Source organism: Leptidea sinapis, chromosome 30 (assembly GCF_905404315.1).
Source record: "Leptidea sinapis chromosome 30, ilLepSina1.1, whole genome shotgun sequence".
Lineage (NCBI taxonomy): Eukaryota > Metazoa > Arthropoda > Insecta > Lepidoptera > Pieridae > Leptidea > Leptidea sinapis.
The window spans coordinates 2,644,312-2,670,475 of NC_066294.1; the positions used below are offsets into that span (position 1 = coordinate 2,644,312).

Sequence of the window (26,164 nt, forward strand, 5' to 3'; positions counted from 1 at the left end):
TACGTCTTTCCCGAGCGTCTTCATACTTCCTTCTATCATCTGGATTCATCTATGAATAGAACTCGAACTAGAAGAATTATGATTTCAACAATATGGATATCCTATCCGAGGTTCTCGAGGGTGCAGAGAACGAATTTGGGATCATTTTTTAAATGCAAGATGGCCGCCGCGCAAAATTATGGATATCGTATCCGAGGTTCTCGAGGGTGCAGAGAACGAATTTGGGATAATTTTTGAAATCCGAGATGGCCGCCGCGCAAAATTATTTTTTGAGCTAAAGGCATCTTTCGGTAATTGTTGTGCCACATGGAACTAAAATCGTTGAAATCAGGAAACTATGTGCTAGAAACACTAGAAACGTTAATATTTGGATGTGTTCTTCACTGCATAATATTAATACAAGTGTTCCATTCTCACCGACTGATGATGCTAATGAGAGTGACGGTTATATTATAGATACCTTATAAGATGTAGGCATGTCTCATTTACTAGATGATTCACCAAACCTGTAAATATATATAGCTGTAGCTAATATATGTAGCTGGTTTTGTGGCGAGATCTCTGTCACCATTTAAAATGCATGGGTTGCACCGACTTGTTAATTGTGATTTTTTGTGGCTAGTACGCACAATAACTATAAAAATAAATCAAACCTTTTTCTTAAGTTTTCCTAAATTTGTCCAGAAGTATATATATCGACATTTTTCTTTCAGCTAACAGCGGAGGAACATGGGGTCACTTGGTCAGTGGCGTTCATTTAATTCTTAATTTATACGTCTATATAGTATCTTGCTGTAAGGCGACGCATGACAACAAGCAAGGTTTATTACTTAAGTGTGCATGACAGCTACGTCTTACACTCGCGATACGTTAGGTAGTCACTATATTTTCGTTAGCGTGTGTTGCTGAAAATAGAGGCTAACAGTACGTAGTATAGACGGATAAATTATCTATTTCCACTAAGTTTTCTCTCTTCTGCCGAGATTTACGGCAATATGTTTGACGAAATTGGACCAAATAATTAGAAACAAATAAAACCCATTAGTATATACATCAATATATTTTATTTTACATAGGTTGTCTTTAAATCAACTCGACTATTCTGTAGTTCATCAAAATATAAAAAAGACAAAACAAAAAATATGACATATGAGATCTTTTACTTACTAAGATAAGAAAAATTTACATTTTTATTCTTTTAATAATTATTGTGGAACTAAGAATTTCTGACGAATCAATAAAAAAAAATCATGACCCGGGCGTTACCGGCGCAGGGCCTATCAGTGACCAGTAAACGTTTATAACTTTATACCACTGGACAGGCTGTTCCATATGTTTGACAGCAAATTTTTGTGCCTATTTGAAGCGCCGCTCGCGAGCGTCCAGAGATCTAATTTTGACGAATAATACAAATGGCTGCAAGAGAAGCATATAGTACTCTGAAGTATTATTGCATTTTGAATTAATTTCGTTAGGTTTTCGTGAATCAACTTCAGGAATCAACGTAATAACGTACACATTTTTTTTTTGGAAACAGTTTTCCTATCGATGTTTGTTAAACGGAGGTTGTGATCACTAGTTTTAGTACTCTCGCTACATGGCCAACAGCGCCATAATGGCGAATATCAAACAGGCACAAAAGCACTTTGACAGCCACCAGTCCAGTGGTAAATAGAAGTGGTCGGTGCTTTATACTGTATTTTATCTTCTGGTAGTCGTCAAAACAACACAATTTTCGATAATCTCGCCTAACGACCAAACAGGCAAATAAAGCAAACAGACTACTTAATTATTAAATTTTTTTTAGTAGAAAGGTATTTACTTCTACTCTGTAATAATTTCAATACACAATAGTGTCGGATAACTCTGGGTATGGTCTCGTAAACTTTATATGTTAATTATTCTGCAACGGAAAAGTAAACTTAATTAAAGAGCTCGCAGGCTGACAGCGCTTGTCATTTTGACATTGACAGCTGCGCCAAGCACCTGCAATTGACACGTCGCTGTTGTACCGCCGTTGACTGCACTAACTCTATTACATCATTCAATTTGTTATCATTACACAAGGCATATTCGTTCATTCTGCGTCGCGATCGCAACACGCTCGCAGCTCGGCCCATATAAATATATGTGAAGTAATATAAACAGCCTTGGCAACCCTGCGCCATCTCGATCGCGAACTTTTATTTATATTTTATTGGAAATATAATTAACTACTTAGATTAATAATTACTCTCCGCTGCGCTCCAACTAGATAGCGCAGGCGTAGTAGCAAAGTGCGGCAACTAATACTTATATGTGCCACATGGTAACACACAAGTAAAACTTTGTAAAAGCAATACCTCAAGATATAAGAAAGACACTGGGATCACATATCATCAGTATTTTGTATTTCATTAATATCAATGTAAAATAACACGAAGCGTCTATAAGTAAAAAAATATCAAAGATTCCATTGGGTGACAAGATGCCACGAACACAAGCATCTTTACAAATAGCCAATACACACTACAATATAAAGTTGCCGTAATAAAAAAAGCTATTGTTCTGAGGTAGTGCGGTATCTAGTTGGAGCGTAGCGGAGACCAATCCTTAACCTAAGATAACTAATTAGTTGACGCTTTGTAATGTGAATGTAGCACGCACACGTTTTGCGTTCGTACTTTAGAAATATCAACAGAAATTCAATATAGATATCGCCGTAGGACGAGGCTTACCTTATTTACAAATAACAAAACTGTGTTACGTGCAATCAAAATAATGTAAGCGCTTAAACTCGAGCGCGTTCGATCGCAACTCCTGTAACATCATCCTTCTATTATATCGTCATAAGATCACATTTTTATACAAGGCAAACAACAATATTTAAAGCTAAACCTTTGATGAAAGGGAATAAGGGGTAGAGCGAGAAACCGATAACGAATTTTGGTATGAACTCTGGAGTGGAGGGTCTGATGCGGCCAGTTTCTACGAAATTTGATCTGCCACGAAATTATCCAATCGGCATTTATCTCGATTAACGTTAATAGTTTATCTCTTTATTCGATTCGCAATGACAGATACAGATGAAAATACATGATGTTTTCTTGTGATGCATATTACTATATACAATATGCCAAACAGATAAATCAGTCAATTTTGACTATGAATATCTTCTATTAAGCACAGTATAGTGCAAGAAGACCAATATAATTGAAACTGCAGAGGGGCTATCAGTCTAGATCAGAGTCTTCCTGAAAGCACACCATATTTTATTTACCATCCAAAACAATTAAATGTTTGACATATTTTGAAGTTATACTTATTTAGGCGCGTTATGAAAAAATTATGAGAGTGAAATTGTAAGATGCGCGCGCATCACTGTAATACAAAAGTAACAGGGCGAAGTTGGTTCCTAAAATTTTCTGACGTTTGCGTCATTCGTTGTTTTTGGTTTCTTCGTCCATTATTAGGATAGGCAAAGGGTTCAAGCCTACAACCTTCATTATTTAATAATTAACTGTCAAAGCCATCTTTGCAATATTTTTACAAAATTTTTCTTTCTAGAAACGTAGAATTGCACGAGGAATTTTAATGATTTTTGCTTTCTTAGGCCAAAGAAGTATAACTTCTTGCATGCATACATAAGTACACACACACATTTTTTATATACAGGTGCCCTCGTGCGCTACATAAAAAAGGACACTGAAATGTAGATAATAGTGGTTTCTATGGTTATTACATCTTTAATGTACAATTATTCGGAACTTTTCAATGAAAATTCATGGTGACCGAGCATACTGATCTAAGAGCGAGTTGTGAGCAATCAAAAAGGTTTCAAGAAAGAGACTACATTCTGTGATTATTATCATAACGGAAAAATATAAGTATAATTGACCAAAAAACATATTAATTTTCATCTATTCTTTGACTTGTAAGAATGTTTTTTACCTTCTGCGCCATTTTTAGTGTAGCAACATTTTACTCAATTAATCGAATATGCATTTAATAATTAATAAGAAAACACATTTTCATCCGCTCTGTCACTGTGATGCTCAAAAGCAAATAAACTAGTCTATGGCACGTTAAAGTTTACACAAGACTGCAATATCATAAATTGCGACTAAAAACGTGCGCCAATAATGTTGGGGTTGCAGTGCAACTATTTGAGATGCCGATATAAATAATTTCAAAAGACATTTGACCTCATATTCCCGTTAAAACAACACTGCATTAGCTCAAGTGATACCATGACGTTCTTACCCTACCTTAGCTTCTAACTTACCCTACAACACGTCACCGAGGAGTGACAGTGACATCCGCCGAGTGTTGCCACCTCTGTTGTTCACATTCTACCATTATTATTGGACAGTTCAACCTTTTGAACATTATGTACAGTTAAAAATATTCAACGGCGGGACATTTCGTTTGTACTGATTAGACAAATATAAATAATTTATTTTCCTTCGAATATACCATAGATTTTATGATGTTTTATTCTGTATAGATACTTAAATACTTGTCGCGCACAAAATAATACAGTGGGCGGTCTCGTATTTAATTGATTATATTGTCATCATTTTAAATTACTTTTGCGATATTTTTCGGTGTTTAGTAATAAATAAGTAATTGACTGAAGAGTACAGATGTTTGATGGGTGCACTAGTAACCCACATAATAATATATTATCAATGTAAGACGATGACAAGAACCTATTCAACCAGGGCTTATACATTCCGGGGATTTCTTCAGTAGAAGATTTAAAGTAAAAGTGTGCAATATAAAACCACTTCCACTACTTTGTTATAGACATGAATTTGAGTTTAAAAAATGCTGTTTTTAGCAATGTTTAAGAAAAAATGAGAAATTCCAAATAATATGTCCCACCTATGATAATTTCCATTTCCCATAACCCATCTCAACTTATTACTTATATGTGTACGTTTAGTTAATAAAGAAAAACAAAGCAAAGACATACAAAATTACAATTACAGTAACTACTAGGTTATTAAACAGTACAAGTCGTTTGGTGGGTGGTTCTGCCTCACTTCACGGCATAATATTTTTATAAAAAATTATCAATAAAATATAAAAAACGCTCGTCTAAAAATTACCGAGGAAACAACTAATTTATCTTTTGTTATATCAGTTAAATCAAACTAACAACTTACCTTTCACTAATTAGTAATAATTATTATTTATAGTAAAATAATTTTGTACTTAAATAATCGTGCTATTAAAGTGCATTCCGGTAGCGAAATGACCAACAGTCAAGTTGATAGTTAATTTCGATCCATTTAAATGGCAATATGTTATTAAATTTAATTTACTCTATCCGACAAAATTAATATTACTCGAAACGTAACAAATAACAATATAATTAATGTTTTCACACATTCGCCAAACACAAATCCGTAAAGAAATAATAAATCCTTTCCTAAATCATCAGAACTTCATAAACGCAATACCGCAACAATTACATAATATTACATCGTTCCAAAATTTTGTCAAAATGATTCAAATGCATCTATTCGTACGTCTCTAATAAAAAAATCACAATGAAGACTAACAGTTTCAGTCTGTAACACCAAGCATGCACTTATTATAAAACTCTGAGAAACATAAATCGACCCTAAAGTCTGGACGTTTAGGTCCATTTTGAAGCGAACAAGGTTAGCCACATAACACTGAGTTAAATGGACCGCTGAATCAAGGGGATGTGACACAACCCAACATAATTTCACATATCTACACATTAGACACACATAGAACACTAATAGTATCGATATCACTAGGATAATGGTCTTTACTGCGGCGTGTTACAGTTCGTTTTCGTTTTTAGTAGGGGGTGGGGGGAGGTGTTAAGATTCACTGAGCCCGCGTGCCACCCTCACAAGTACGTGGATTCACCTGAAAAAGAAACCCATGTAAGCAACACTGCCATCACAATTGCCACAGACTGATTCAACTACATCTACTGCTGTCGCCATCTTTAATTATTGTTACCGAGAAGCGAAACAAAACTCACGTACATTTTAAACGCCGAGCTCCAAATGTGAGGTGTTGAAAATGTACGATTTAGATGTGGCATGTGTGACGCGTTCAGTTGTGCAAAGCCATTTTTACAGCGAATGAATTGTTATTAGGGATGAGTTGATGAATTAATTGCATACTGACGATGCCGATAACAATTAACTTAAATTCATATGATATTACTGTGTTGAATTAATTGTTTATATAATATCTAACTAAAAGTAATTCAAAATAGTAAATCAACAAGTGGTATATTACAGAGTTACAAGATATTTATAACTGCTAAGATAAACACTTGGGAAGTTTATTAAGATCAAATCAGTTATCAGGTCATCTGTCATCGCCAATATACAGTTAAAAGACAAACACATAACACATCCACACAGACAAAGCACAGTTATATATATATATATATACAATTAAAATGTACAAGTGATTATACTTGTTTTAATCTATAAGAAAAAAATAAACCAAAGATACTAGAAAGTGCGGCGGGTGAAAAGCATGTCATCTATGTTTAGTGATTATAACAAAATATTAAATATATTTTTATAAAAACTTTGTAAATTAGATTCGGGTGGACAGACACTTTAAGTTGATCACGTGCTTTACACTGTGATAATATATGTACTTAGATAATTTATACGTCTAGATAGTCTCTTGCATTTAGATAATCGATAAAAACAGGCCAGGAATATTAGTTTAGTGTGCGTGACAAGCTTCGTCTTACACTCGCGATTTGTATGACACTTTGTGTTACGGCCGTTCCCAATGTACTATCTATAGATAGAGATAAATTACTACCTTCTACTGTCAGTAATTAGCTGTCAATAATCTGAAGCTGTCCCAATATACCCGATAAGTCATTCTTATCGCCCTATATTGGGACGCGTGAATTGCAATTTCCATACAAACATCTATCGCTAGTAAGCTATACGACATCTCATTGACAGACAGCGAGTACGGATAAGGTGAGTTTCCGTCGATAAGTTTATTGGTACAGAAAATAAGACTATAGTTACGATTTTAATCTCAAGTAAGAGATAGACTGAATATTGGAAACGGCCGTTAGTGAGCGTAAATTGCTCGAAATAGAGGCTAGTTCTAAAGTCTATTGTTTTCGATGTTTTCACAGCTGTCATAGTCCATATAAACGTATAAATGATCTCAGTATATGTAGAGGATATTTGCACGATAACTAATACACGAACTGTAGGCCATATCTAAAATGTTACAAATATTATAATGTATATAATCACTTCTTAAAATAGACTAATCATGTCTACACTTAGTCCAGTGAATCTATGATGGTATTTTGGCCATACATCTCGGATATTAGTTCAAATAAGAAATAAACAATTAACATGCAAATGAAATCAATTGAAGAATTGAATCCTGGAGAAAAGCTGAAATAATTAAATATTATTGTTGAAGTTATACTCCTTTAGTCGCGATATGAAAAAAATTACGAGAGTGAAGAGTTTTAAGATGCACGCGCATCATTGTAAAACAAAAGTAACAGGGTGAAGTTGGTTCTTCAAAATTTTCTGACGTTTGCGTCATTAGTTTTTTTTTATGGTTTCTTCGTCCATTATTAGGACAGGCAGAGGGTTCAAGCCCATACAGCCGTAGTCATTTTTTAATAATTAATTGTCAAAGCCATCTTTGCAAGATTTTTACAAAATTGTTCTTTCTAAAAACGTAGAATAGCACGAGGATCAAATCATTTTAATGATTTTTGCTTCGTTAGGCCAAAAAAGTATAACTTCTTGCGTGCATACATAAGTACACACACATTTTTTTATTTTGTCTAACATTGTTAACATATAGAACATGGATGTGATAAATTCAGTATAATGTAAGAAAAGCTCATGATACAAAAAGCAAAGGTAAGAAACACTATGAAAAGGCAAAACAAACCAAAATTATTGTATCTCATAGCTATAGCTTATCTATAAGCGACGCCTAATTTCTATCATTTTAGCTCAAATTCTACGAGGGGGTGGTTCATTTTGTAACATTCATAACCGTATCTATTTTCAAACTACATGATTGATTTGATTTGAGAGCGAATTTATAACTGATACACAGGGAAGTAGGTACAAAGGACACGCGATGTATCGAGGATCGAAATCTTTTGATCTACCTATAAATAGCAATTATAAAATTGCAAATCAAAAAAAAATCATTACGTGCGCGTGATTGCTATTCTATTTCTATTTAAGTGTAAATGACTGATGTGCGTTCTAAGGAAATTAATTATAACATACACAGCGTCACAGATACCAGATTGCAGGCAGAGCTTGTAATGTGTGTGCCATTCAAACTATCGGCATGTTAAATGCAACTTGTCTTGCCTCGACCAAATAGAATCCAGACTTTACAGACTAAATGGCCATATTATTATATAACATATTTAGTAGTAAGCACTTGAATATAAAAGTCAGAAGGGAAGTACTATAATATCTCTCGTTGCATTTAGCATGCGAGTGTATTGACAGTGTTTGTTTTGGTGTTTATCAACGTGTGCTGTGGGTGTATATAACAACAACCCACAGCAGGGTGTATAGGTGTAAATCAACGTGTTGTATGGGTGTATATCAGCGTGTTGTATGGGTGTATATCAGCGTGTTGTATGGGTGTATATGAACGTGTTGTATGGGTGTATATCAGTGTGCTGTGTGGGTGTATATGTACGTGTTGTATGGGTGTATATCAGCGTGTTGTATGGGTGTATATGAACGTGTTGTATGGGCGTATATCAGTGTGCTGTGTGGGTGTATATGTACGTGTTGTATGGGTGTATATCAGCGTGTTGTGTAGGTGTAAATCAACGTGTTGTGTGGGTGTATATTTACGTGTTGTTGTCCGCGCAGAGTGGGGACAGCGGCCGGTAGCGACCCACGCGTTCGCAACCCGCTCCTACATTCACACAACACTATTACTGGTGCAAATATTATTATTAGCAGCAGTACAGCAGTTTGTTCGTTTCGGGCCACTACTTACAGCGTTCTTTTTCTGCAGCAAAACAGCAGTGCAATTTTATATATGTAGACCGGTTTAAATGGTGTACGGACATTCCATCTTAAGTTACAAGGTGACAGGCGCATGATGACGCGATCGGGATCGTGTCACGTTACGCTACTTGATAATTTTTACTTGATAAGTTAATTTTATAATGCGTTTCGAGTCAGGTCATATTGGCAATGTTGATGTTGCCGTTTAACGTCATGTGGATGATCCACATGGTCTTCTCCATACAAAACGGAACCCAACTAAGGCTTATGACTAAATGCCTAAAGTGTGGAACACTGTGTATTAAGAGAGTTACTATACGCTTAATGAATTGATCAAATAGTATCAACTCGTATATTATTGATAATATCGCTATTACGTTTTCTGTATATGCAAAAAAATAAATAAAAATAAATTAGGTAGGTATCGAATAATTAATTTATTTAAATTAGGTTTATGGCGAATACTTGGTGTTTTGATGTGGTGGTCTATTAATACGTAGAGGTGTTTGTTATATTTGATAAAATAACCTAATATTTTTTATAATTATACCTAGCCTATTTATTATGTTTGAGCAGTAGCTCAAACAAATAATAATTTGAATCAATTTCACTATGAGGTATACAATTTTAGTAACCTGCCGAAACCTCTAAAATGACTGTATAAGAACTATGTAAAAGAAAATTTAATCTATCCGGCATCCTGTGCAAAGGAGCATCCCACTGGTAAATGTCCAGTAATGAATATAATAAAGTAATAAAAAAATTATTTTGTTTGGAAAATATGAGTAACATATTTTTAAATTAAATCATTTATAAGCCTGCAGAAAGTAATGATTTTTTCTTACATTTCATGACATTCTCTTGCAATACCAGAGAAATCAATCAATCAATAAATCATTATTTAATAGTATAATATCTAACAAAGCACTTCGCGGTAACAACTATTATCAAAACCCGTAGTATTACATTATTACCGTAAATATATATCCGTTGCAAACACCTCTACTCATACAGACAACAAAACAAACTCATAGTGCTTGCTTCTGACAAGTTCCAATGTAAGCTTTCAACTCTGAAAACGGATTTTAAGGTCCTCAGAAATTTGAACCTGCTACAACAAAAAAAAGACAAATGATTTGAGTTTTCTTTAGTATTAATTCCGCCAATATTTGCCTTTAAACAATTCGACACGTGTTTCGCCTCTACCCGAGGCATCCTCAGGACGTGTTGTTTCGCCAAAATCTGGCACGAGACTGACTTGTAGTCTCGTGCCAGAGTCGAATTGTTTAAAGACAAATATTGGCGGAATTACCACTAAAGAAGACTCAAATCATTTGTATAATTATGGATTGCCGCAAAGTAACGCCTACATCAATAAATTAAAAAAAAAAGAGTTTTTGAAGTCATAACAACACATCAGATAATATATTTTTTTCACATTGAAGATCCATAGTCACGGTATAAATTAAAAAAATTCGCCAGCTTACCTGCTTTTCCAATATAAAATAAAAAAAGTGTCTATGTTTTTTATTTCTGTCACAATGACACTTCACAGTGTAACTGACCAAGACGAAAAACCTAACTATTTAAATATTATTCGTTTATTGTATTTTGGTATGAGCTGACGGTCTTGTTACCAATGCCCTAAATAAATAAAACTAACTAACTGACCAATTTGATTGCAGAATTGGGAGCCATTTTGTTTAATAATCAAAACATACCAAGAAAATACCAATGAAAAACAAAAATACGTTCAAGAAAAAAATTATGATAAAACCATAAAGGTCATGGTGTTTTGAATCATGTCAATAAAAGAGAAAAATAAGTAATTAAATATCAAAGTAATTGACAACAATATAAGAATAATTCACAGAATATAACCTCACTGAGGCTTGAAATTTAATAAAATAAAACATACTTATAAAAAAAATTCGTTATCGGTTGAAGAGATCGTTGACATTATAACATATTAATAATTAATTAATGCTCCGTACCCAACTTACAAACAAGATGAATATATTATTTACTATTACATAACATAATAATTAAATCAAATGTATTAATTTAACTTAACAATGGCTTTTCATTTTAATTCTTTACATAACTATTAAGACAGTATTTTGTTGCTTCATAGTTTAAATGTATATATAATATAAGTCCAACATTGCATAGAAAAAAAGATTAAATCAAAATAAATAGTAAAAAGCAAACAGATAAAGTATTTACCAAATGGAGTGGCATCCCTCCCCCCTTGCAAAAGATTTACTTTAGTATGATATACAACATACATTGAAGAGTTAAATCAATACATACTAAGTAAAACATAACTTACTTATATATTTACAACATAAACTAAATCCGACATGAGACACCAGAAAACATGGCGTCGCTTCTAACATAGCTACACTTAGGTGTGAACATGTATATGTACAGTAGAAACTCGTTTATCCGGCCCTCAGCTATACGGATATTTGCAAGCATTAACATGTCTGAACTGGGCGGCATTACACCATCCTATGAGAATGATGCAGAACCATCTCATGATGCAGCATTTCAGGCTTTGGAAACAGCTTTGAAGTGGTTTGAGACACAAGCAGAGTGATACTGTCAGCTTACTACAGCTGAAACTAATTCGTGTTACAGTAGTAATGAATAAAAAGTGGCTTACCTGAAATTACAATTTAATTGTTACCAAATTAAACCTATTTATTTTATTTGATAATTACCAAATGAAAATTACGAAATACAACAAATTATACGTAAGTATATATAACCTCAATGTTTTATTACATAATTAAGCCTGCAGTAAATAATTTAGCACTATGTACGGATGTAATTTATGAAAAATTACATCCGTACATAAATAAGTGTATGTTGTATGTTGGAAAATGTATAACTTTTTAATAATCATTGATTCTCGTTTGGAAAATGTCTTAATAAACATTGATTTTCGCTATATGTATGTGTTGTTTTTAACTAACACAAGATTATCCAGATTTTTGATTATCCATATGCCTCATGACAACCGTCAATTAGTCTGGTTAATCGAGTTTCTACTGTATATCTGTTATACTTATTATATCTATATGTGTATGTTTTTACTTCTCTCGAACCAGTCGAGCGTTGAGGGAAGCATTAAGTTTATCATACATTGACATTTGTCATAAAAATATTATGATGCAAAGTAATTGTTATTCCACAATCTGTTAGAACTGGACTTATTTTGGCGAACAATCCCCATTTGCTGTTATGTTCTACATAAAATGGTGGTCAATTTTAACAACATTTGATGCAATATGCCACATTAAGAACAACCAACTGCCACATCTCTGATGTAAGATTCTCGCAAGCTCTACCAACTGACTATAAGCACACTGTCAACAGTCATGTTTATTTTTCTTTTTCCTACCCTCCCCAAATTTCCCGCTAAATTCGCGCCACGACGCTCTCATATCACCGAGAGACAAACGGGGTTTGCTTCTTTTCTCTTCACTCATTGACGTATCCGAGGAAACTTTACTCATCTTACCGTCATTTTGATCGTTTCCACTCGAGTTCACCGGACTGTCCGTTCCCAAACGAGTCTCGTAGAGTTCTTTATCGCGGTAAGGGTCATTCTCATTGTACGCGTAAGTATAATCCATAGATACATAGTCGGATTTGTCTTTTTCCGTTTTGTAGCCCATACAATTACATGACCTACCCACGCAAGAGTCGCACGATTTGGAGCTAATATTACTGCGATCGGACTTAAGGGCTATCGTTTTTGCGAGGCACGCGTCGCACCTCAGCTCGGAGTTGACCGTCTCGCATTCACATTTATCGCACAACTTGTATTTGCAGTCTCGAGTCGAAACTCTATTTTCGGATTTGCATGAAGTGCAATCGCAGCCCGCGTGCGTCGCGTACAATTCTCTCGATTGTTTCGATTTATAATCGTCGCGGAGCGCGCGCGAATCGAACTGTATATAGTTCTCTGGCGAGATGTTTGACATATTAGACGCGTGTTTCATCTTAGAATCTAATTCTGACGTTGTGTAATGCGGGTATTTTTGCATTGAGTAGGGCTGACACGGGCCGCCATCGTTAAGGCCAGTGTCGTTCGTCTCACCGGAGTCCCAGTGCGCGTCTCCGTCGGGCTCGCTGCAGGAGGAGGCGGTGGAGGAGGGCGGGGAGGGAGGAGCCCGGCCGCAGTGGCTGCTGAACTTGGACGTCTCGGGCTGCTTCTGTATTATTATCTCGACCTGGAAACAATACACATACATTCTGTATCAGGTTGATACTCTCAATTAATAAGTCTTTGCCGACTTTTAAATTACTTTTGTATTATTTTTTGTATGTCTCTGGTTTTGGTTGATACCTGTTTTTAACTCATTTTCATACTTTTAAAGTAATAAGCTAAATTAGCAAATATTTATAATAAACTAATACAGACTATTTATTTTGTAAAATTGCTGTATTTCATATGAAAAAAATAAGTATATATATATATATATAATGAAAATGGTCTTTGTTTGAGGCTCATTCACGCCGTAACCAATGATCGTATCGACATGAAACTACCACCATTCGATGCGAACGTTATCCTAGATGGTTTATGGCTACTTATCGTTCCTTCATTAATTAATTACATTTTGAAATTCGGACAGGAACGGCTAGTATAATACATAATTAAATTAAACATTCAAACAATTTAGTTTTTCGAACTAAGTTTGACCAATTAGATTTATACAGATGTCTCTTTGGATACAATAAGGACTAAAATCATCCTATAACTGTAAGAAATACATATTAAGTATACAGCAACTATGAATTTCTGGCCAATTCTTCGCCACCTTTATAAATTGGTGGCAGTTATAACAAAACAACAACTCATTACTGTTTCTCCACAAGCTTTGAAATATATTACGAATTTTAGTACCTACAACTTTGCCATAGGACTTGTAGTTTTGCCGGAAATCGAGATAAACCGTTTTTTACCCTAACACATCCTTTTCAATTTACCGACCTCAAATCGCCCATACTTTATTTTTCCTTTAATTTTTATTGTATTCTCGTCCTTTTCCAATGGGTTTCATCCTACTATTATTTTTTTTTTGGTTTCATAAATTATCGACCCTGGTCTATCATGTATTGGATGCAGAACCTTACAAACTAATTTGTTATGTAAGTATATTACAGCCATTGTATAATACTCTATTTGATTGAAAAGAGTAGCCGTTGAGTCTCTTATTTACGAACATATGGTAAATTCAGTAATTAAAAAGAAATATATGTAGTGACAAAAGTAAAGCGCTTAGTTTAAGCCTAATTAAATAAAGTTTATTTGAATTTTACTTTGACATCCTTAAATTTTTGTATAAATATAAATTGATAAATCAAAACAACAAATGTGGAACGTGAAACATAAAAATTTGTTTAAATCTGTTAGACAGGTTCATACACGCTGCACCAGAAATGGTCATACACTGGTTTTGAATAGACCACAACATACTTCATTGCTTCAACGTAACGCATACGGAATATGTGTTAAATTATTTAATAAAATACCCGAATGTGTACAAAATTTACCCGAATATAAATTTAGATTAACTCTTAAAAATTTTCTATTGACATCAGTATATTATAATGTAAGTGAATTCTTGAATTGTCACATGGATATTTAAATTTCTTATTTATATAAATAACTAGTTGACCCGACAGACGTTGTTCTGCATATAATAAATAAAACGATGTTTTTTATGAATTTGTCAATAATATATCATAACATCAAGAATTACTTCGTAAAATATGCACCCTGCTGTCGTAATGAAATTGTTCCACAGCAGAACTGTCAGACCGTGCGTCAATAAATTCTCTCATAGAAATTATGTATGGACACATCAAAGGAAAAACAAATTTGTTGTTTTTATTTAATTCCGAGCATTTTCATGTTTATTCAAACCTTTTAAACCTTCCCTGGACTTCCACAAATAATTCAAGACCAAAAGTAGCCAAATCGATCCAGCCGTTCTCGAGTTTTAGCGAGACTAACGAACAGCAATTCATTTTTATATATAAGATTGTAAATGTCTGACATTTGCAGGCTTTGTATAGAGCTGAATAGCATACTGTAAACATTTGTACTATACCATCTTGTAATGAAACCTATTCAATGCAAATAAAGTTTATTTTATGTTATCTAACGTCATTGTAACATGTATATGGAAGTCATATGATATAAAGTTTTACTTTAAAGTCGGCGCTATACAGCTTGTGCTGTTTGTCCTTGTGCGCGTCGTCCAACTCCCACTTGTTGAGCGTCAACTTGAACGTCTCCAGGTTGGGACCTGTTCACAGACAAATAGATATTGTGTATATGTAAGTATTACTAATACAAATGATACTTAAGAAGAAGATTAACCCCCTTATTCATAATGGTCCGCTAACTTTAAACAGCCGCTAAGGAGTGTTTTTCGTCATTCTGACTTAGGTCAATAGAAGAAGACAGAGTGCTTTAGTAGCAATGCTTTAAGTTAGCAGACTATTATGAATAAGGGGGTAAGAATTTAGATTATGACTATAACCAAAGAGGATGTAAATACTACTTTATAAGTCATACTACATAAATAAGAGGCGGAACTGCCTAGGTAAAAATTGAAATTTAGTATAATAGGTAATGTGCTGTGATTTGACATAAAAAGGCATTTATTATCTCAAAATTGATTCCTTTAGAATTCTTTTTGATGTCATTTCTTATACTACTAGATACTACTATCGCTTCGGAAACAAATAGCGCTCTGAGAGAGAAGAAGCGGCGCAAGAAACTCTCCCGCATTCTTTTTTTGCGCTCTTTTCAATAAAAATATACAATATTATAGTCATTTCTATCGCAATAAATAATCGAAATCTAGTCCCAGGCTGTCCGATCATTTAGATATTCAGCGGTGGAGTAATAGGATTTACGACAGAACCATTTTTTTATAAAATATTTAAATTTATTTATAGATAATGCCTGAACAGTGGCTAGGACTTTATTATAGAGTGTATACATTTATCCTTAAAACTATAATGTATCTTATGAAGCCTACTAGAATGAGTTACAAGCAATCCCTTATTTCTAGTGTTATAATAATGAAAATCACTATTAAGAGCAAAAAGATGACGATTTTTGTGAACGTATATTAAATTTTCATAAATGTACTGACAATGAACAGTCATAATATTTATTTCCTTAAATTTTTCTTTGAGAGACTGTCTATAACCAAGCTGATATATAGCACGAATAGCTCTCTTTTGCAGAGCAAACACTATATCAATGGCTAACTAAATCATAAACTAGTAATTACAGTATGGCGATTGTCGACGAAGTATAATCCGGCTAAGATTGATAGTGAACAGTTGCTTATAACGTAGTGGATTTCGACTATCTTCGTTTTTTACAAGATTATTATAGCCGTCATCTGTCAATCTATCAATGATTGCACATTTTATACAATCGAGTGAATCGCTTTCTTCTTAAATAGTTTCGTTACCCTGACTACAATCTGCTTTATATACCTACAAAATGTATGTTGGTTATTTTAGCAATTCTATTTACTTTTGGGTTAAAGTAATTATATTTAACCTCTTTGTACAGGATGCCGTTTACATGGGTAAGAATAGGTAATTTTTTATAACATAATTAACTAGATCGTGTATCGTCAGATATGGATAGGATGTAGATATAGGTCCCGACTAGTTTCGGACCAATTGGAGGTCATTCATCAGGGTGAGTGCAGTGGGTTCGCGATAACGTCCCAACTCTTATAAGATACGGTCGTGTCCATACCAATAAATTGTAAATAAAACCGTATTAATAAATAACGGGTCGATTGTTGTTAACCAAGCAATAACATAAGCACAAGCATAATTTAGAAATCTAAACTGGGTAAAATATCTTCAGACACTTGTCTACTACCACCAAACAGTGTAGCATCTGCAGCTAAGCTGAATAAGACTGTTCATGATTCACATTGAAAGGTGCCATATAGCCAGTGAAAAATAAACTGGGCAATTGACAGTTAACATCTTGTGTCTCAAGGTGATGAAATCCCAATGCCAATCACTAGAGGATATCATGAGACCATCACTATGAGAGACCATCATGATACAGTTCCTCCCCAGAGCAACGGGAACAGGTTTCAATGTTCTATTAGTATGAACACACTCATATGAACCCCGTGTCACTCACTGTCGAGCGGGGAGGGTATCCGCTCGGCGCCCACGCAGGCGGTCACGAAGTACGTGTTGAACCAGAGATGGAACAGCTTCTCCTTGCGCATCATCATCTTGGCGTACACGTCGAGGCGCACGTCGCCGCACACCGGCGTGCACGACAGCGGCCGCACTCGCACCGCACCCGCCTCGCCCCGCTTGCATTCCGTGCAGCCGAGCGATATCTGCCGACCATCATATAGAAACATGATCATTTTTATTTCTGGCTACAAGGCCCATAACATAAACACATTATATTATACTTACATATTATATATATACTAGTCAAAACAAAATAAGGGCCACTTGATTTTGTTGACCTCGTTATCGATAATTTATTTTTTATGCATTCTTAAATAGCTGATTATTTATCGTGGTGTTACCTTATTTGTTTAAACACATTTTTTTGAATATTCCACCTGCATAATTGTTTAAAGTGGGTAGTTTTTGATAATTTAATGGAAACACTTGATTCTACCCGATTTTAAGACGGATTTCAACTCAGTCAAATTGACGATTCTGTCAATAACACAGTAAGTATTGTTTAACAAGTAGCTGAATTAACATTTTAAGAAAGTTATGCCGAGAATTCAACGTCATATGGACTTGCGTACCGTAACTAGGGCCGTAACATTGCCTCAAGAAGGCCATGCGCAGCGTTCTGTGGCGTTGCAGCTGGGTTTTTCCGAGCGAGCGATCCAGAATGCTTGGAATCGTTTTCAAGAGACTGGGAGTCTAACCAGGAGACAAGGATTTGGCAAAGTTTGAGCAACTACCGCACAAAAGGACTGCCACGTGCGCTTGGCTGCGCCCAGAAAACGCTGCAGCACAGCCCACTCCTTACAAAACCGTTTGCGGCAGACGAACGGTACACGCGTTAGTGATCAAACCATTAGAAATATTTTACACGAGGATTAGCAGGTCTCAAGGAGACGCGTAGTGCGGATACCATTAACAAGTGCTCATCATGCAAACCGATTATCGTTCACAAGACAGCATCTTGCATGGGATATGAATGATTGGAGGACAGTATTGCTTATAGATGGGCGCAAAGTTAAACTTTTTAGTGATGACCGTCGCATTAGGGTCTGGAGGCGTGAAGGTGAGCGATTTTCGGATGCTTGTATCCATGAAAGTGACAGATTTGGGGGCCCCAATGTTATGGTATGGGGAGGAAACTCTATGTCAGGAAGAACCGAGCTGGTAATTCTAAACGGTGGCACAATAACAGCTCAACGTTACATTGAAGAGGTCATTAGACCCCATGTGGTCTCATATGCACAGAGAATCGGTGCAAGATACCATCTGACGCACGACAATGCTCGCGCTCATGCAGCTATGGCCACCAGAGAAGCCCTAGAGGAGGCTGGTGTACAGGTGTTGCCCTGGCCTGCAAACAGTCAGTATCTCAACACCATTGAAGACATGTAGGATTTACTGAAAAGCAGTGTTCGACGCACAAACCAACCCATGCACAATGAAAGACAGCTAGTAAACGTTCTGAAATGCAGCTGGGAACAAATTCCTCAAGAAACAGTGGTACACCTGGTGGAGAGTGTACTTTCTAGGCTTCAAGAGTACCTTAATTTATCCAATCGAATCATTAATCAACCTTTAAACCTCAAGAATTCATGAGAATACTGTAAAAACGTGGTGGCCCTTATTTTGTTTTGACTTGTTTAACTTAAAATCTACGTCACATTTTCGCGGCGCAGGTTCGGTAACTTCCGGCGGTCGGCGACGTCCGCGATACTTGCGGAACACGACCCCCTTCAGCCACAGCTTCACATCCAGGAAGGTCGATATATGTTCTGTCGGGACGCGACCCACTTTTCGACCCCCAACCGGAAACTTGTCTTCTGCACAAAGTACTGAACAATGTCGAAGGCCTTGGTGATGTTGTGAAAACGAGAGACATAGATACACGTCGCTGGGACTACGGGACGCAGGAGCTGGTTCTGTCCTATCGGTGCTGTGCCACATTGATTACGACCAGGAAGCCTATTCTTCTGCCGAAATGTACCTATCTGTTGTCTTTTGTTATCTATACTATTTTTTTTTCGGAGTTTCCCTGCGAGATCGAATCAGAAATGAGCAGATCCGTAGAAGAACCAAAGTTACCGACATAGTCCAAATGATTGCTAAACTGAAGTAACAGTGGGGAGGGCATATAGTTCGAGGGACAGATGGCCGTTGGGGCAGTAAAGTCCTCGAATGACGACCACGTACTGGAAGACGCAGTGTTGGTAGCCCCCACCCATGATGGTACCGTAGATCTGGTCAAGATCGCCGGAATACGTTGGATGAGGGCAGCGCACGACCGATCAACGTGGAAATCTTTGGGGGAGGCCTTTGTCCAGCAGTGAACATATTCCGGCTGATGATGATGTTGATGATCTATAGTAATATTAACAAGAGAAAAGATTCGATTGCACTATTTAGCAGGCATTTGCCTCCGAACTTGTCTCGACGTCTAGTCACTCAAAATATGCGAGGCAGCAGCAGCCATTTACAGTACTGGTAGTAGGCAGTTAAAGAAAGCTATTACTCAGTAGTAAAATAAAAATAAAACTAAATACATGCCTGTGATATGTCTAACTAAGTATACCGATACGCAATGGGACGAACCGGTACGAGCTCAGACGGCGCGGGTAGGAATTAGGGACTACGCGCACTTATTCAGCTCTTTTCAGCTTTTGTCCATAGAAAACAACAATTTTGTATGGAGACGGGTAAGCGTCGATTCAGCTTTCCGTGTCCATTCTGCTTTCGCGGCAAAACAGCATAAAATGAGGATAAATGTGTTTTTATTGTGCGAATGCGTTCGGCGCTGTTCCGCCGCGTACAGCGCTGTTCGTGCGTCGAATGCGGCGGAACAGCTCTTTACAGGGATGGTTGGGGACTCCTTGTCAACAAGTTGCGACCTGTATTGTACCTTGACGTAATCATTATGCACGCAAAGATTAAAGAGTGCAGACGTGATTTAAAGTTCCGTACGCGGCTGATAGAAGCAGACCTGTATAAGTGTGACCAAAATCGTTGAGCGAAACGCGAATGGAGCTGAATAAGTGCGCGTAGTCCTTTACGCCGCCATTTAGCGGTCAAGTTGGCGACTGTGACTGTATGTATGAGTCTGTGCGTGAGGGCTCGGGCGGTCACCTTGAAGGGCGGGTCGGCCTGCGTGACGGTGACCTCGATGGTGCAGTGCGCCGCGTTGTGCGCCGGCGGCGGCGTCAGCAGCACCTCGCGGATGTGAGCGGCGCGCGCGCGGTACTCCACGTTGGAGCGCACCAGCCACGCGAAGTACTCCACGTAGCGCCGCTGGGACGGTATCGTCACGCCTGCGGACAGCGACACGCCCAACTCACAATACCTCTCAATACAATCATTTAAAAAAAGTGTGTGTATACTTTTAATAATAATAATATTGACACATTTGCACAAATTGGAAGTAGTTAAGGAGAAAGGACTCAAACCACGCTTTGGTCAAAATCGAGTTAAGTATGCCATCATGGCAGGAAGCTCCTTTGCACAGAAAGCCGACTAAATTATGGGTACCACTGCCGTGAAGCAGTAATGTGTAAACATTACAGTGTTTCAGTCTGAAGGCGCCGTAGCAAGTGAGATTTCTGGCCAAATGAGAATTAACATCTTATGTCTCAAGGTGATGAGCGCAATGCAGTGCCGCTCAGAATTTTTGTGTTTTCCAAGAATCAATTACCATCAGCTGAACGTCCTGCTCTTCTCGTCCCTTATTTTCATAAAAAAAAAGATAGAATCTGTCATTTAGTGAAAGCCCTATTTTTAAAATGTACATGTAAACGTTTTTTTTTATTGGATATTTATATGGAAGATTATTGACAGCTGAAACTTCAAATGCCTATAACACAAAAGTGCCTTTTGTGGTTTGAGTCCTTTCTGTTTAACTACGTCCAATTATCTTACGCCAAATTAGGCATATAGCCTGTGTTATGGGTTGCAAGACAACGATATATTTAATACAATATATACTTACCTAAACATACATAAATACATATAAACATCCATGACTCGGAAACAATCCTACAAATCATCCTCATTTAAATGCTTGCACCTACCGGGATTCGAACCCGGGACCTCTAGCTTACTAGGTAGGATCGCTAACCACTCAGCTATACAGGTAGTCACATATGTATGCACGCAAGAAGTTATACTTCTTTGGCCTAACGAAACAAAAATCATTAAAATGATTTTTTCCTCGTGCTATTTTACGTTTTAAGAACGAACAATTTTGTAAAAATCTTGCAAAGATGGCTTTGACAATTAATTATTAAATAATGAATACGGTTGTATGGGCTCGAACCCTTTGCCTGTCCTAATAATAATGGAAAAAGAAACAAAAAAAAAACGAATGACGCAAATGTCAGAAAATTTTAGGAACCAATTTCAACCAGTTACTTTTGTGTTACAATGCTTAAAATTTCACTCTAATCATTGCTTCATAACGCGCCTAAAAAAGTATAACTGCAAAAAGGATTTAATGGCTAAACAGCCACGACACTTTAATATCGTATAAAATATCCCATAATTACAATGATATTTAATTTTTCAATGCTTAACAAAACACTGAAACTACTGTGTTACTTTTTGGTATGACAAATTATTAAATAGTCAGAAAAACAAAGTCTATTAATATCTTCCCTTCCATGGCGTGCGTCCGTGCAGAATGGGATGTCGCTATGCCAATTGAATGGCTGACAGGCTTGCCCTGCATGTTCAGTATGACAACTCTCTCTATTATCCCTACTTAAACATTTAATTGAGATGAAACCTTTAGTTGCGAATGGAACGGGCAACTACTAGTTACACAATATCGAAATTCAAAATAACTTTCATTGTCATTTCTTGTCATTCATTTAATACTGCATCTTTTTTTTGTCTACCCTCATAATCTGAAATTGATATCTATTTCTTACGTTTATCTTTAACGTAAGTCCGATAATATTTAGGGGTGTTTGCTACATCATAATGCTTATGCTGATTAGGTTATTCAAATAAAAAAAAATCAAGTTCATTGCAATCACTTCTTAAATAGTAAACTCAATTGTCAAGTGGACTGCAATATTTTTTTTTATAATTGTTTCTATTCTTTTCATTAATTTTAATAATTGTTGTGAAATTAGGATTAAATTTCTTACACTGTAGGAACATACTGTTTAATAATTTAGCCAAGGACTATGTAATTTTTCTTACCACATAATTAACATAAGCAGTTCCTCTAACCATAACACTTCACTCAACGCTTCGATTATAAGGGAGTAGCCAGTCTTATGAAAATTAACCATATTATTTGCATTCTTTCTCACAATCTTCACCTACCCATCTCACAGTATCTTTAAATTATTTTGTTTATTTGTTCTCCTTGGGTGGACAGACACACAGGGATGGCGCCCATTTATTAGTTTAATTAATTCTAGTAACGCAATGGTATATCAGAGGTACCTAAGCCGATCACCACATTCGCTCTAGTCTAGTCAGGCTACTATTAAAAGGATTCCACCAGTGGGAGGCTTTGCACAGGATGCCGGCTAGATCATGGGTACCACAACGGCGCCTATTTTTGCCGTGAAGCAGCAATGTGTAAGTATCACTGTGTTTCCGTCTGAAGGGCGCCGTAGCTAGTGATGGGCAAATGAGACTTAACATCTTATGTCTCAAGGTGACGAGCGCAATAGTAGTGCCGCTCAGAATTTTTGGGTTTATCAATTGCATGCATGCATTGTAATGGGCATGGCGTATCAATTTCCATCAGCTAAACGTCATGCTCGTCTCGTCCCTTATTTTCATTAAAAAATATGTACATAAAAACACTGCAGTTGGCTTATCCCTAAATTTAACACTATCCTATTTTGTAAATCTAAATTTGTAACTTACTTTGATACCTTAAAACAAATTTAAGTAAGTAAATACATAGTAAAATTGTGATTACACATTGAAGATTGTAACTTAATTGTAACTAAATTGAAAAAGTAATTAAGTAGTCTTTAAAATATAATTTAACAAACTGATGATTCAATTTAATAACTCTGTCTCTTGTATCCTATTGTTTAATTTCTTAATTCTGGATAGTTAAGAAAATTTATGTGTGGGACTCCTTTTAATCTGTGATTAAAGAATAAATAACATAGGGATTTAATTCAATCTATTCTTTTTTTTTTGTGGTAGTTATTTCTATTATATGATGTGTTGATGACACCTGGTTAGGTTAACTATATCCGAACTACAGAAAATAAAGTCCGACTGTCAGAACTCAATCTCTATTATTTTTTAATTTTAATTCAACGCCAAAAAATATATTAAAATCAGCCGCGCGGAGACTTTTTCTACGGTCCGTGAAAGCGCTCTCCACTTCTAGGATTAATACACAAATAAAATTTGAAAAACAAAATTTTATGAACGATGCGGGGATTCGAACCCACGACCTCCGTCGTGTAAAGTAGATCTGTAGATGAAGCCACAACCTGAGAGTTGAACAAAGCAAACAGAATTTTATAACGAGGCGGTACTCAAACGGTTAGCTCAGTTGGTTAGAGCACCGGCACGGAACGCCGGAGGTCGTGAGTTCGAATCCCGCATCGTTCATAAAATTTTGTTTTTCTAATTTTATTTGTGTAACGGCTTGAAGCTAAAAAAAACGTAGCGAATTATGACAACAGCTCCGCCAGACAGATTTATTTAAGAATTTTCAGAATCTTATAATTGCATTTCTATTGAAACTTGCAACAAACTCATATCGTCCCAAGGCATTATCTGCAAATTTATAAGTGAAACATTTTAAATTAGAATTAACATTTACAGGGCTTCCCAAAGCAAACCTTTATTGTCGTGGGCCCTCTTGGCTCCGTAGAACTTGAGCGCCTCGTCGGCCGTCGACTTTTGGCCGCTGTACAGCAGGTAACAGCAGACCATCGTTCCTGAAATATTAGTTAATACATAATATATAATACTGATAAAAATATAAGTCAACTATTACCCAGCAGTAGGGTATGATGTCTTTGGGGTTTGATAGCCAGCCCCTAAACAGCGGGACAGAATACCGGGTTTATTTCAAGTTTTCCTTCACTAAGATTGGAGACGTCAAATGCTTGATGATATTACGGACGTCGAAATACCTCAGTCGCCTTATACGCCTCGGAAAGAGTGAGGGAGGTCTATCCTACTCTGCCGGATACCCCACGGCCAATTACATTGCAATTATGCTTAAGTAAATTTTGAAAGTTTGCGAAAAACGTGCTCGCAGCAAAGTCCTCTTTCATCACAACGCGTTGTAACATTCCGCTGAGATAACGAATTAGTATGGAAGGTGTGAATCATATAAAACATGACGCATGCACCAAGACAGGTAGCTCTGAAGAAGATAATGCGAGAATCCAAAAAGCCACTTAAGACTTCGCCCAGGAAGACTGGAACAACTGTTTTATTTATCGGCAGGCCTGTCTCATTCCCCGTGTAGGTATCGAAATCGTCAGTACGCGCGGCGGCCTCTACAGAGAGGCTATCCAGTAAGGATTCCTAAAGACGCTGAAACAATCTAATTTAAAGTGATTACAATTATAATGAAATTACCATTCATGATAGCTTCCTATTTATTTCCTATACTAAGTAGGTTTGACTATTTTATGGTCTTCACTACATTACTATCTGCAACTATTGTCGGTTTGACAACGAAATAATATTGATTTGAAATTACGATTACATACCTATTTATATTATCGAAAAAACTAAGCTATTTTTATAAGATGACCTCATACTAGATACGTATTGTTTTAGCTAAAGAAGACAACCCTAATGTCGTCAGAAGAGGTAAGAGTCACGTGATAGAAAGAGAGGCAACTTCTAGGTAAATTAAAGTGTACGCTGTGCGATTTGAATTACACGTTATTATATGGCCGCAAGAGTCCCAATTTCTTTAATTGATTTTGCGGAGTGAGGCCTCTGTACTTGTACTCTTATATATTATTTGATAATGCTTCCAAAGAATGTGCAATAGTGAGGGAAAATATTTTGAAAAACAAACTTACAGTTTAAACATAAGTTAATCTTGCCTTGATAATATTATAATATATAATTATAACCAAGTAGGTGTCTCTAATATGTATTACTTTGAAATTGATTGCAATAGTAAAACGTTTTAATGTTTTTTAAATGGAACAATGCTGAATGCTCGTTCTAAAGTATTTTGCCTCATAACCTCAATATATATGTTGTGCCGTCTACGCTGGTGGTGCTGACGAAGTATACTTTAAAGAATTTCTCGATATTGGAGCGGAGAAACACTTCTACTGGCAAAAGATTATAATTTATAAAAACCTCAAGTCAGCACGTAACAAAGAGGGCTAGTAAATAATCCGAGGCGAGTCCCATATTAACGTCCATAAAAATATAAACGTGAAAAAGTAAATGATCACCCTTTTTTGTGCTCCTTTCACACAGGAGACGGCTCCACGCCCCGGCCTTTTGAAACCTTTAGGATTCACCACAAAAACGTGGCAGCTCACAATGCGATCCCTTTTTTAGAAATTTACGAGCGAGCGAGACGGTCGCCACGACGTTATATTCAGCCAATTACGCGCCGTGCACGAATATAGCAATTACACCTCTGGCATCTGGGGTCCTTTTTGTTTGCATGACAAAAGGCAACTCACAAAAGGGAAGGCAACTCGCGGCACGTGTAATTTAGCGTCAAGCATTGTTGCCGAACGCGCGGATGCAATCTCGGGGCCACAATCTCGGGTGATGATAACTTATGCGGAGGCTACGTCGCTGGAGATAGGTTCTGTTGATATTATTTGGGTTGGTTTAAATATGTATAGGTGTAGACTGTGGGTAGCGCACGGCTCTACACGTGTTGCTTATGAATA

General features: G+C 36.4%; 1 protein-coding gene across 1 annotated transcript in view; it reads right to left on the reverse strand.

Annotated features, from left to right (window-relative positions):
- Positions 1-1,045: 1,045 nt before the first annotated feature.
- LOC126973883 (phosphatidylinositol 3,4,5-trisphosphate 3-phosphatase and dual-specificity protein phosphatase PTEN) overlaps positions 1,046-26,164 on the reverse strand; it is a 79,446-nt gene continuing 54,327 nt past the window's right edge. The window contains exons 4-9 of the mRNA XM_050821242.1: positions 24,119-24,217; positions 20,424-20,605; positions 17,242-17,449; positions 15,261-15,358; positions 13,141-13,273; positions 1,046-5,889 (exon numbers count right to left, since the gene is read on the reverse strand). Coding sequence (XP_050677199.1) covers positions 5,870-5,889; positions 13,141-13,273; positions 15,261-15,358; positions 17,242-17,449; positions 20,424-20,605; positions 24,119-24,217 — 740 coding nt within the window. The 3' untranslated portion in view covers positions 1,046-5,869. The remainder of the gene's footprint in view (positions 5,890-13,140; positions 13,274-15,260; positions 15,359-17,241; positions 17,450-20,423; positions 20,606-24,118; positions 24,218-26,164) is intronic.